General features: G+C 37.8%; 1 protein-coding gene across 1 annotated transcript; it reads left to right on the plus strand.

Moving 5' to 3' along the window:
* Positions 1-188: 188 nt before the first annotated feature.
* Positions 189-12,234, plus strand: LOC104463394 (ectopic P granules protein 5 homolog; the record flags this gene model as incomplete). Its single annotated transcript, XM_010075705.1, has 14 exons — positions 189-416; positions 1,756-1,879; positions 2,779-2,920; positions 3,943-4,114; positions 4,770-4,932; positions 5,512-5,654; positions 7,065-7,221; positions 8,192-8,386; positions 8,922-9,135; positions 9,867-10,027; positions 10,148-10,355; positions 10,642-10,717; positions 11,384-11,487; positions 12,059-12,234. Coding segments are annotated over 14 exons (2,263 nt in total), but the record flags the coding sequence as incomplete, so codon positions are not given.
* Between the last annotated feature and the right edge of the window lie 685 nt (positions 12,235-12,919).

The following is a 12,919-nucleotide window of genomic DNA, read 5'->3' on the forward strand; positions in this document are numbered from 1 at the left end:
AACCTTAATAATTCTATGATTCTATGATTAGTAAGTTTATGCTGTGAGTGAGATTAAGTGCATCACACGAAGACTGAAACCGAAAGAGGTGGATACCAGCAACTTCTTTAAAGAATCAATTTATTTGCAGAGATGCTGATTTGACACTTGCAACAGGACTTTGCTGTTCTTTTTTTGTTAATTTTTAGGTTACCTGTCAAAGGCTGTATTGGAAGACATTTTTTCTGGAGCGCAGCTCATGTGAACTTTCTGAATGAAATGAAGCAGCGTTTAATAGAGGTAGCAGACTTCCACCATGCTGCCAGTAAAGCACTCAGAGTGGAGAGTCCTGCAGAGGGCAGTGACAGATCACGGGAGATGGCAAGCTGCTCGCCAGATTACCTGACTTCACCAGAACTGCATAAGGAACTTGTCAGGTAAAAAAAGCCTGCCCAGTTCGATCTTATTCAGCTTCCTGAGTAACTGCTAGAGTGGTCTTAGCTGTGGGAGACATGAAGGGATGTGACCCTTGGCTTGGCCGCAGGTATTTGTTATATGGATAGTTGTGGTCAAATCCATTCCTCTGTTGATAAAATTTGTTTTGTTTGAGGGAGAGCCTATTTCACTCCTAAAAATAAAACATTGTTGATAGAGCTGTCACTCCCCTTAGGGAGTTTCTTTTTTTTATGGTTTCTTTTTCCTAGAACACGTAGTTGAAATAGTTATTTGGAGAACTGCTTCTCAGAGAATTTGATCATACAGCATCTGAGCTTCTTTTAAGTGTTTCCCCCCCCAGCAATAGATACATACTGTACAAACAAGTGAGATCATAAATCCTCTTCAATCTTATGTGAAAAATAATCCAGAGTTGCTCATTGGGTGGCACTTGATTAATATTTTGTCAATCTTTTATTTCAAAGGAGTTTCTCCACTCCAACATAAAACCAGACTTGTCTACAGCCAAGTAAATCTTATGCACAGGAAGTTTAGTGACCACCTAGACAGGAGGGAAAATATTGGTAGAGTTCACAAGAGCTGACTTTTGGAACTAGGCTACTTCCATTTTTTTTCATCAATGACACTGATATAGAAAACATGAATTTGCTAGTGATGTGTAATACCACAGTGCAAAGTTTTAATGACATTCTTGTTCTCCCTTATATTTAATCAGGAAATCTTGGATGGTATGATTATAAAAAGGGCACCCCTCAGTAGAGTGATGCCAGTTGAAAAAAGCAGTATATTTATGTTAAAGTACAGTGTTAGTAGAGGAAGAAATGGGATTAAACTAGCCATGAATTTGAGCCTGACAAGAAGTTAAAAGATGTAACTCAGGGGTGAGCTTTTAGAGCAGGCACTCTAGAGAAGCCGTGGGAGGAGAAGCCAAACTTGCTCAGATCTACTCTTTTTAAAATTTATTCATCTTTTGCATGGGGTTGTAAATATGATTCCTTGATGTAAGAGACACTTCCAGTCCTGGGTCATGTTTAGTAATTTGTCTAAATGTTTTCCTTTTAAAATTTATCCTATTACTCTTGGTTATTGCCCATCATATTTTTCTGAAGAGCTTCTTTCTACTGTTGGTGTCTGAACTGACACTTAGTAAGCTAATCACAAACCATCTGAAACATCTACATTTTGAGCTGTGTCACCTTGTAGCATGATTTATCACCTTAACTCTAAACCCCAGAACGAGATTGCTGTGTAATACATGCTATGCATACAATTAAAGTTCACGCTGTTTTATTTTTTTCCTGTTTTTGTTTTTCTTCTTAGGCTTTGTAATGTTTTTGTTTTGTGGTTGGAAGAAGAGAGTTTCCAGAAAGGAGACACATACATTCCTTCTTTACCGAAGCAGTATGATGTACATAGACTTGCTAAAGTCATGCAGAATCAACAGGTAAAGTGACAGTGACATTGGCAAACTGGGATCCAAAATTCACTTTGCTTGTTAAAGTGGGTCCTCTGAAGTAGTGAGAGACTTGGTGTCACTGGTCTTTAGTATGTCTACGGCTGTGATACTTTCACAGCTCTTTTTTCCTAAAAATCCTGTGCTATTCCAAACTTACTTCCTTTATATTTGAGCGAGGACTCACGAGTAGATTTCTTCCATATCTTAATGAAAACACAGTCCTTATTCTCTACTGTTCTGTAACTAATGTCGTGTTGTAAGGTAATTTTAGAGAATTATCTAAGTTGGATCTTAAGACCAAAAGCCCAAATCTGCTCATGTTGGTAGTCTGTGATATATTGCCTTCAAATATAAGTTAGTGAGTGGGAAGGGTATATATTATTCTGTCCACGAAGCCTAAAGAGTTGTTATAGTTAAAGGCGTGCAAGAGGGAGGTTTCAGAAGGGCATTCCTTCCTACCTGCTTTGTTTTTATTCCTCCAGGATGTGTGACTCCTAGAAATGCAGCCTGCTTTAGCCTGATTACAGTTAATCATGCCATGATGTTTTAGACTATTTTGATTTACTCTATGTTCCTTTTTTAGGAACCAAGTTTTAGTAATCTATACCCTTTCTCTCTAATTTGTTAGAAATTATACCATTTGCGTTTGTCAGGTATCCTCTCCAACTGTCACAAATGCTTTTCAGTGGCTTTTATTTTTATTTGATAAGAATTCTGCAGCTTTTTTCTTCAGTTTAGATTTTTTTTTCTGGTAATATTTTCCTATGACTTAAAAATTGCAAAGTCTAGTTTTCTGTACTTACTTTAGTTCCCTAGCTACTGGGATGGGTGCACAATATGTATACTGACCAAAACAGGAGTGATAATTTAAGTCATTTGTGCTTTAGGATTTATGGATGGATTATGTCAATGTTGAACTCATACACCATGAGTTTCAGGAAGCTCTCAACCTTTGGCTACAGGTTCAGCTTGAATCACATACAGCCTCTGTTTCTGCAGGGCAAACAGATTTCACCAACCCTTTATCAGGTAAGAGATAAGAATATTGTTAATGAAACTGGGTCAGAAAGAATTATTAGTCTGCTGAAGCCCTGATTTCTTTAGGAACATGATGATGTCTGTGAGTAAAGATGTTGATACAGTTTGTTAGGTTTTTATGGGTACAGTATTTTGCATGAAGTTTTCATACTGTTCTCACTGAGATGCCCATGTGAGAGGCTAACTTTGATGTTTTTGGTTTAAACCTTGCCATATCACAGAACAGCAGGTTGTTCTGTGCCTAGAGCTGAGCTCCCTAAAGATTCCTTCAGACAGAGCATGCTCCAGACAGGCTGAATTTTCCCGAAGTTTAGATAGGCAGCTGCAAGCAAAGGCAAAAGCCACTAACTGAAAACAGAAAGATTGCGTCTGTTTTTTTTCCTTTTTTTTTTTTTTTATTTTTTTTTTTTTTTTTTGGTTGTTCCCAATGTCCTGGAAATTACCTGGAATTTTGGCATGGGGGAAGGTTTGTTCTAGCACAGAGGGGATGGTGGGGATATGGTGAGATTGGATTTTTTTGGGGGGCTGATTAAAAAATAGGAGGGAATAAGTAGAAGGAAACTGGAATAGTTTTATAGGTGAATTGGCACTGTTTGGGCAGAATGGGAATCAGCAGGAGGAGAGAGCTGACCTAGAGAGAGGCTGTGCTTTGGGGAGGAATTGGAGCTGACAAGACTAGAGGTGAGGATGAATTGTAGGGAAAAGAAGATTAATTTGGCTTAGACTAGGTCTGGGAGTCTCTGTCAGATGAGGGGATAGGAGAATTGGAAGGGTGGAAGGTAGGAGTGGCTGGGGGAAACAAGGAAAGCAATGGGATCTTGGATCCTAATGTTTGTGTGATGTAACTGGTCATGAAAATTATCTGTGTGAAATAAATTTTGTCAACAAAAATAGGAATATAAGATGTGTACGTTGTTTTTTTTTTAAAGGAGGAATCCAGAGAAATATTTGTCTGCTGCTAAAAATGTTTCACTTTTCTTACTGACAAAACTTGCTTCTGCTTTCTTTTTTAGCCAAAGAGAGGATAATTAATAATTTGAAGAGGTTTGAGAGTCCCAAGCCACTTCTTCCACTCCAGACGATGAAAGCTCCTGTGCCAGTTATTTCCTCTGCCAGTCTAGTAAGTCAGAAAGAAGCAATTCAGCTCATGCGCATGGACCTTAACATCTTGCAGCGACATGCCAAGTAAGACATAGCTGTTTTCCTTCTGTCTCTCTAGTGTGTCTGACAGTGTCTTCAGGTGCCCTTTGCAGCAGCCTCATTTGTGGTGTTGTCAGAAGACTGTCAGTACTTAACTTCTGCTTCTTGTCCCAGTTTTTGGGTTTTTTTGTGAGTGAAAGAGACTTTGTTTTTAATATTATTTTAAGAGATCCAGCTGAATTATTTCCAAACTCAGATGATGAATCTATAGCTGTTCTCACCCAATGTAGTAATTTAATTTGCTAAGCCCAAGAAAGGATGTGTCTAGACAATTCCAGCAGCTATTCTAGGTGGAGTTTTTTTTGTTGACTGAATCATCCCACAGTCTGGCTTTTTTTCTGGCGGCAAATTGCATTTCCTACAGAGGATGATCTATTTTCTTCCAGGTTGTCATATAGAATAATTAAAAGAACTCATACAGGCTTGAGTAGCTTTGTTCTTATGAACCTATTCCTTTATTACTTTGAAGTGCTATTACTTTGAAGTTTTAACTCAATTTCATTTAATAACCTTTTATGTTTTCTAGAAAGGTGTCCGGAGTCTTTGTGCAGGGCATTTAACTTAAGTCTCATCTCTTGCTTATATATTCTTAGCATTACTATTTTCAGTAAAGGTTTTGGTAACTTTATATGCTTTTCAGAACTGCAGGTCTCTGGGAATCTCAGCACGTTGCTCTCAATAGTGAAATATTGGACACAGTACCCAAGCTCTACGTCAATCGGGAAGAGCAGATCACCCTCCGTTTGGAATGCAGAGGAACTTCAAATAAAGGCTGCCAGGGAGCAGCTCTTCTACCAATCCAGGTTAGAGATATGGCATCGCTTCTGTTTTGGGGCTGTTGGACATGGATAATGAAAGTGAGATGACTGAATAGTTACCAGAATGGTAGCAGTAGACCAAATAAATCCATAATAGTTACCTGAAACAGATGATAAGTAATGCACAAAAGAAGATGCAGATCAACAGCTGAAAAATAAGTTGCATAAATTTTGTTTTGCTCATAGCATCCATTCTAAACTGCTTCCCAATGTGGGAATATGCTCACTGATAGGAATAGAAGCATGAAAGTGTTTATAGAAATATTCCCATGTTTCTTGGTATGTGAATTTCTTGATCCCCTCTAAGTTTCAGTCTCTGTGGATTAAAAATTGTACATAAAAGACCTGAAGTATATTACTGTGTGATAATTAAATAGGAACATGACCAAGGATGTGTGCTTGGGCATGATGTGCTAAATCTGATCAAAACTCTCAGGGGAAAGCCCATCTGTATTCAGAGTTCTCTTATTGGGCTCTGCTTCATTTTTGCAAATAGGGGCAACATCAAAGAATTTTAGCAGAAGATATTATTCTGAAATGAATATGTGTCTTTTTGTCATTTAGTTTGAAGGGAAGCATAAAAATGAAGCAGTGAGCCAGCAGCTTCATGCTTTGCGTAAAGAAGTGAGACAACTGCAGGCAGAAGCTACGAAGCCACCTTCTCTGGGTGTTGTGGAAGCAGCAGCACATGTGGAAAATTTTATAACGTAGGTTGTTCAGACACTGTTGTAGGTAGTGATGTTCTATATTTCTTTACCTGTGTATTAGAGTTAAAATGTGGAACCTGTTTGTGTGGTTTTTTTTGTAATGCTTATTAGCTTGGGTCAACAGCAGAGCTGGAATCCTGAGACCTGTATGTTTGTGACACAGAACTCTATAGAAATTATTCTGTGTATTATCAGAAGAACTAACTGCTGGTCTTCCAGTCTCAACAGGGCACACAACAGTGTTGTTTTCTACTTCAATTTATTGTACTGTGTATTAGAATAGCGCTTCTAACCCTGCAAAAGCATCCTCTGTGATGACAGGGATGCTCTGTGAAACTTTAGGAGATGGTAAACTTGTACCACAGCTATTTCAGCCACAGGCTGAATTGTATTTTTTAAAGATATTTCTCTGTAGGTTTTTCCCTCTAATAGCACAGGACGTAGTTCTTTAATAGAAAGTTATAAGTTGAGGTAGCTTTTCAGTAAATGAAACAAAATCGTGCAGTGGAAGAGGATATATATAAAAAATTTTGATTTTTTTTCAGGAGGTGAATAAGTAGATTAGTCCAAGACCCTCTTCCTCTTGAAGGCCTTTTAGAGCTCGTCCCACAGGTCTAGTTTTGCAACACCATTCTTCTCAATTTTTGAATTTCTGCAGGAATTCTTTTAGTGTGATTTGGTTTCCTACAGAGTGTACTCACTGTACAAGTAGAAATAGTAAGCAAATATTTGTACACTTTAATTTTTGATCATTAATCTGAAAAATTCTGTGGATGAGCTGGTTCTTGAGATTTACATCTGGGGAATTTAATGTTCTTCATGTTTTAATTCAGACACAGTGAAGATGGGGGTTTGAGCTCAATAAAATATTTATTTAGCAATGCATAAGAGAACATTCTGTTTTTAATTCTTTTATTGCTAAGCCTGTTAAGAAAAAGAGGTAAATTTTTCTTGCAGTACAAATGTAGTTGAGATGGTCTAAGAGTTGAGGGAGAGATAATCTATTGAAACTATGCTGTGAAAAATCTTCTGGTGATTACTTTCTGACTCTGATTATGGAGACTTTCTGGTTTGGAGGTACCCATTTCAGGCAGCAAAATTACTTAAGCTAAACCTGGGACTGTTCAGCCTGGGTGTGAGAACTCTCAGGAGGTTCTCATCAATGTATAGAAATACCTAAAGGGAGGGTACAAAGAAGATGGAGCCAGGCTCTTTTCAGGGGTGTCCAGTGACAGGGCAAGAAGCAATGGGGACAAACTGGAACAGAGGAGAACACCGGGAAACACTGGTTTTAACTGTGAGGCCAGAAATATCCATCTTAAGGCTATGTATTGGCAAGAAACCTTTCTTTATTGTCACAGATAATTTTCCATATATAAATTTTATCTGCCCTTTTTTTTTTTTTCCCAGAGCCTTAATGAATATCTATAAGGTGCAGCCTATGCCTGCAATTAAGAAAGTCGGAATTAGTTTGTTTTTTACGTTAGTGGAATACGTGTGTGATGAAACTCAACGTAATCCTCCCACCAGGCAGTTCTTCACATCCTGCATCGAGGTTCTAGGCCAAGTGAGTTTATTCTCTGATTTTTGCTTGCCTAGTGCTTATCCCAATTCCCTGCTGATATTGGGTGTCTAAAACATTCAGAAGCCTGAAAATTAACTTCTTAAGCTTCTATCCCATTTTCCTTTTAAGTAATTGTATAATATACACAGTCTTTAGGAGGGTTTAAGCTTGCATATAAGCAAAATAAAAAATTATTGCTCTGAGATGCCTGCTTAGTGCTAGTAAATGCCCACTTTGTTAGCTAAAAGCTAAGGTAGGCTGGATTTTTGGGCAGGTAACTAAAGCTTGGCTACTTCCAGTGCATAAAAGGGTGTTTTGGCCTATATTTTGCTGTTATTGATAATTTTCTAGCTGATATATATGTTGTCAACTTCTCTGTTTAGGCGCCTCGCTTCTGCAGCCTTGCAATAAATATTCTTTTTATAAAGAGTCAGCCAGAAGTTTACTGGTAAAGCACATAAATGCGTGTCGTTTTGGTAATATTTCCTGCAGAGAACACATAATGTGGGTGCTGTAAGAAAAAGCACTGGCCTCTGCTTTGTGTCCAGGAATTTATCTTCATCTCTTAAATCTAGTTTGTTTTGTGCAGCTGTCCTTAAGTGCCTCTAACAGCTGAAGTGCTGAAGAGCTCTCCACAGGCATAGTTCTCAGACAGGGCTGCTGAAGTCTGGATTCATTTTATTTTCTTCAGAAAAATTGGATTTCTAGGTACTTTTGTGCAGAGTGTTTGTGGTCACAAGCACTGTTCTTAAGTGTGCTAGGGAAGCATGTTTAATTTTCGTTATATTTTGTGGAAAAGCAGTATTTAGTTGAAGTTGATGTTAAACAGTCTGTCATTTTTGAGAAAACTTTTTAGTTTTTTGAAAGGACCAAAAATTGTCCTTGACAAAAAGCTCTGAGTTTGTTTGTTTGTTTTTTTTCCCCTGGTAGATTCATAGTAGGCTTTTTTTCTCCCCATTCCCAATTTCCTCAGGTGTTCATCAGTGGGACCAAGTCAGAGTGCAAACGTCTCCTCCAGACAATCCTGCAGAATCAAAGGCTCTGTACTCTCCTTTCTCCTTACTTCACTCCTGTTGCCTCTCCCAGTGAGTTTGTGACTTTATATGAAAAAGTCGTGGCCTTTCTGAGTGAGGATAACAGTGATGTTGTCTTCATGCTTCTGACAAAGGTAAAATACTTGTGAATACTGTGTCTGGTTTGTGGGTTGCTTCTGTGGATGTTCATCAGAATAGCCAATGGATCCCAGGTATCTCAAAATAAAAACAACAAAAAAAAAGTTGGGAACAGGACTGAATCTTCCCCTTGTGTTTGGTGGCAGGGACATGCATGCCACGTGCAATCTGAAAACATACAGAGTTGGGTAAGAGCAAGGGATTGGTCTATCTCCTGTTTCAGGACTGCGTGATACTACAGAGAGTAGCCCATCTAATGCTTGTAAGTGTTTGTTTGGCAGTGGTACCGAAGTGTGGAAATTCATACTCATTTTTATGAACCTGAGAATCTCTGCTAAGGGCTGTTTCATAAGTTCAGGGACTTCTGTAATATGTTGAATTGTAACCTTTAGAGAGCATTACCTTGGTTTTGAGCTAGGGCTAATGAGAGGCAAATTCTTTTTTTTTTCTTTATATATATATAAAAACTTCCATATTTTTTTAAGTGTGTTGCAGCTTCTGCTTACGAATGCTCCCTGTGCTGTCTTCTAGTTTGACCTTCCGCAATGGCTAAGTGCTGCTAAGCCACCTCTGTCTGAACGTACCAAGCTTCTGGAATCTATTCACTTGGCTCTCAGTGCATGTGGCCTTGAACCTGAAGAAGATATTTTGATGCCATTTAATATCTTCTGCAAGCATTGGACTAACCTTCTCCAGTATCGGTTCCCTGATCACTATAGTGATTTCCTGAGATTGTTGGTGCAAAGTGAGTATCTATGTTGATGCATACTAAACCTTTCATACAGAACTCTTCTGGCTTAAAGATATGAACTGCATGCAGTAGGTTTAGACAGCAACAAATACAGAATGATTTAAAATTTTAAAAAAGCTTTATGTGCATGTTATGTGATACATTTTTATTAGACATTTAATCTCTACTAGAAAGAAACTCTCTTCTCTAGGTCAAAGTACGTGCATCAGTGACAACAGATTTTCAGACCGTATTAGAGGAGAAGGATGAAGGAGAGGTTTCCTTTAATGGAAGCACTTATTGACTGATAATTATGCCACCATCTGTGATACACCGTCCTTGTTCTTGAGCACCCCTCGATGTCAAACTGAGAATTGTAATTATGGAGACCTGGGACTGATACTGAAATTTGCTGAAAATGTCCTGGTTGACATTAGATGCTATCTATAATCTGCTGTGCCTCTCAAATGAGAATGAAAGTATTTCCTTTCTGCCAAATCACCAGGGTTGTACTAAATGCCTAGGAACCTCTCTTAAGAAGAGAGCATGTAGATGCCTAGAGGGAATGTTAAATTTCTTATGTTTGGGAGTTAGATATCTTTCACCCTTAAATTTGGGCTTTTAAACTTTATTTTTTTTTTTTTTTAGTAGGGAGCTTTAATAACTTGCTAATTAAATAGTGAGCTCTAATTCTGAGTCTTATTATTCTGATTTTCACAAGTCCATTCCCTTCTCTTTCTCCTAAGGTTCTTCAGAGCACCTCCTAAGCCCTGACTGTTGGAAGGCATCACTTAAAGCTTTGGGATGTGGTTCATCTGTGACTGAACAGGGAAGCTTCAAGAAAAGTGATTCTACTGAAAGTCCCGTATTGCAGGATGCTGCAGAAATTCTCCTCTCTGCAGAACAGGTGGGTGCCTCTCTGGTTGATTTATTATGTTTTGCAGCTGAAACAGATGCCCACCAGTGACAAATAACACTGCTGTGCAATCTTTCTGTAGCTGATTAAATAGTTTCCCTCTTTTTCCAGGTTAGAGAGACGGTAGAATGGCTTTCCACATCTTTCTGCAAACTCCGACTGGCTTCAATGGACTTCAGGACTTTTGGCCTCTTTTCAAAATGGAGTCCTTACATGGCTGAAGTGAATAAATTTCTGGAGTATCTTATTAAACGACTTATTGACACCGAAGTAGACAACTTAGCCCAAGAGCCTGTTGGCAGTAACAGAATTCTAGCAGGTAATGTGTCTTAAAAGCAAGTATCTTAAGAATAGGTACTCAGTTTCTCTAATTTTCTCTGTTAAAGGGCAGATAAAGGTACAGTAAAACCAAAACCAGTTGTATTCTTAACCAGAGTTACTAATAAGCATTTTGTATTTAAAGTGTTTGTTTGACCAGGAAGAACTGATTTAATGTTGGAATAAGCAAAGGACATCTTATTACAGTTTTCCAAATTTGAATATGTACACTGTTGCTAATTTGAGCGGTGAAAAAAAGGCAACTTATATGTTTTATTTTCTTCTAGCATTGCAATCCTTGTATTCAGTCATTGCTGGTCTCTTTAAACCATGGATACTGGTCTTGGATAAGGAAGATGCAAGGTATATATTGTATTTCAAAATTAAATGATTTTTTTGCTAAAGTAAGGACTTTAACCCTGTAGGAATGGCTTTCATTGTTATCTGATTTTTTTAAATAATAGTTCTTGACTGTATTGTGACATTCCATTAAATAGCTGTGACCTGTGTCATATACTTATAAATTACCGAACTAATTCATGAGTCCCTTAAGTCAAATTTTCCGAGACTCAGATTGAGTAATTGTTCTAGATACAAGAAATATAACCAAGCTCTGGTCAGGAAGCTGAGATGAGAAAAATACAGATTGCACTTAGTTCTGCAAGCACTCAAATGTAAGTTTTAGATTCCATTTTTTAGCTTCTGTAATACTGATAACTCCTCAGTTTAAAATTACAAAAAAGCCAAAAAAAATACAATCCCAAATGCCAGTGGTACATAAGAAACCTTGGACCATATCAGTCCTGTGATGATCTGCTGTCTTGTGTACCTCTTTCTTCACATGGAGAGTTACTTGTAAAGCTATACACTTAAATTTGACTTACTTCCAAAGCCAAAAGCTATTTTTGTATTACCTAGTATATTGATTTACTGTGCTTTAGAATATTTAAATCGCTTAAGTGTTTATGATCTGTTTATGATCTGGAATCTCAGTACTGAAATTTGTGTTGCTTCATTTCTTCTTTTAAGTAATCAGGCGTGCTACCCTTGGTTGGAGAGTGACTCTCCTGTAGCATCCACTGTGGTGTCTTTGTTTACAGATTGTGTCAAGCTTTTGCATGAGAGCTTTAAAGGTGGGTGTAGTCCACACTATTTTAATGTAGTGGCACTTTGTCTTCTGTCAGAGCAAAAAAGATGGATTGAAATGTGGGATGTGAGGGGATTTTGTTTGTTATGAGCTTTTAGCCAAGATGATTGCTGCAGTGGTACCAGAAGCATTTCTTTATTTCATGTTTAAAAGCAAACATATGCAGTAGCCTGTCCCAGTGACCAGTACATGTGTCTCAACAGCTAGTCTTGGAGGTAATTTAATCTCAACTAATTGTTTTGAGCTCCTATTTAGCCTTGCTTATTGTGCCTAATTTGTAGTTAGACAAGGGACTGAAAAAAATTAATTTCACAGTACCTCTTGACAACTTTTAGGGATGAACTAGATTTGAACCTAAATTATAAAATAAATAAATAAAAATAACATTATTGTATGCTTTGTAAAATTGAAGATGCATATGTTTTTTTCTTTGAGAAATGTATTATTAGCATAACTTGCATTTATGGTTTTTCATCTTCAAAATTGGACTTCCTTCTGTAATTAAGATTTTTCTGAATTTTTTCTGTTGTTAATTCAACTATTTTCTTTTAATCTAGATAAGCTGTTGCCAAGCCACCATGGGGCTCTCTGGTTACATCTAATGCGTTACTGTGAATGTTGCACAGCCCCCAAAATGCCAGAATTTATTCTCTGTGCTTTCCATACTGAGTTCAGAAGGCTTCCATGGAAGGAAATGCATCCAGACCAGATGCTTATGGAAGAGTTCTTTAAAGTGAGTACTGTTGAGTCTCTTGAAAAGGTTCATAAGTGGTGTTGCCCTTGAAAATAACTGGAGAGCTGGAAATGGTTCTTTTAGCAAGTAAGCTTTTGAAGTTCGTTGTAGCGTTCAGAGCTGTTCATTTTCTGGTTGATTTTTGTGAAGGAGTGCTTTTGAGTCTTAGACAAACTTGTGGGGAGCTGCAAAGCTGGCAGTATTTGTCATTATGCTGTCTGAATGTCTCATTTATTACATATATATTTAATATGAATATTTAGTTAGAGTGAATATTTTTTACTCTTGCCATGTTGTTCTCATTTCCAAGATGTCTTGAGACAATGTAAACCTGCAGATAGGTGTGGAAGTGCTTCAGCATTTGCTGCTTATCCATTTGAGATAAGTTCTTCATGCAGTTCTAAACAGGCTCAGAGTGTTTTAGGTTTTCTTCGAGTGAAGAGAAATGGATGCAATTATGCAGCTACGAGTTTGTAAGAGATTATTTCTTTCTGGTTGGCAGTAGCTTGGTATTCTGTACTGGCTGTTGGAGAGACCTGGAAAGTTATATGTGCAGGTGTTCTGGTGGGGGGCAAAAGGATGAAGTGGCATCTGTCCACTCCTCTGCTGACCCAAAATGCTGCTGTGGATTTATGGTTGGCTAAAGAACTGAAACGTATGAAAGTGTTTACATCTTCTGTTGTTT

The sequence above is a fragment of the Pterocles gutturalis genome, unplaced genomic scaffold (genome assembly GCF_000699245.1).
Source record: "Pterocles gutturalis isolate BGI_N339 unplaced genomic scaffold, ASM69924v1 scaffold46437, whole genome shotgun sequence".
In the NCBI taxonomy this organism is placed as follows: domain Eukaryota; kingdom Metazoa; phylum Chordata; class Aves; order Pterocliformes; family Pteroclidae; genus Pterocles; species Pterocles gutturalis.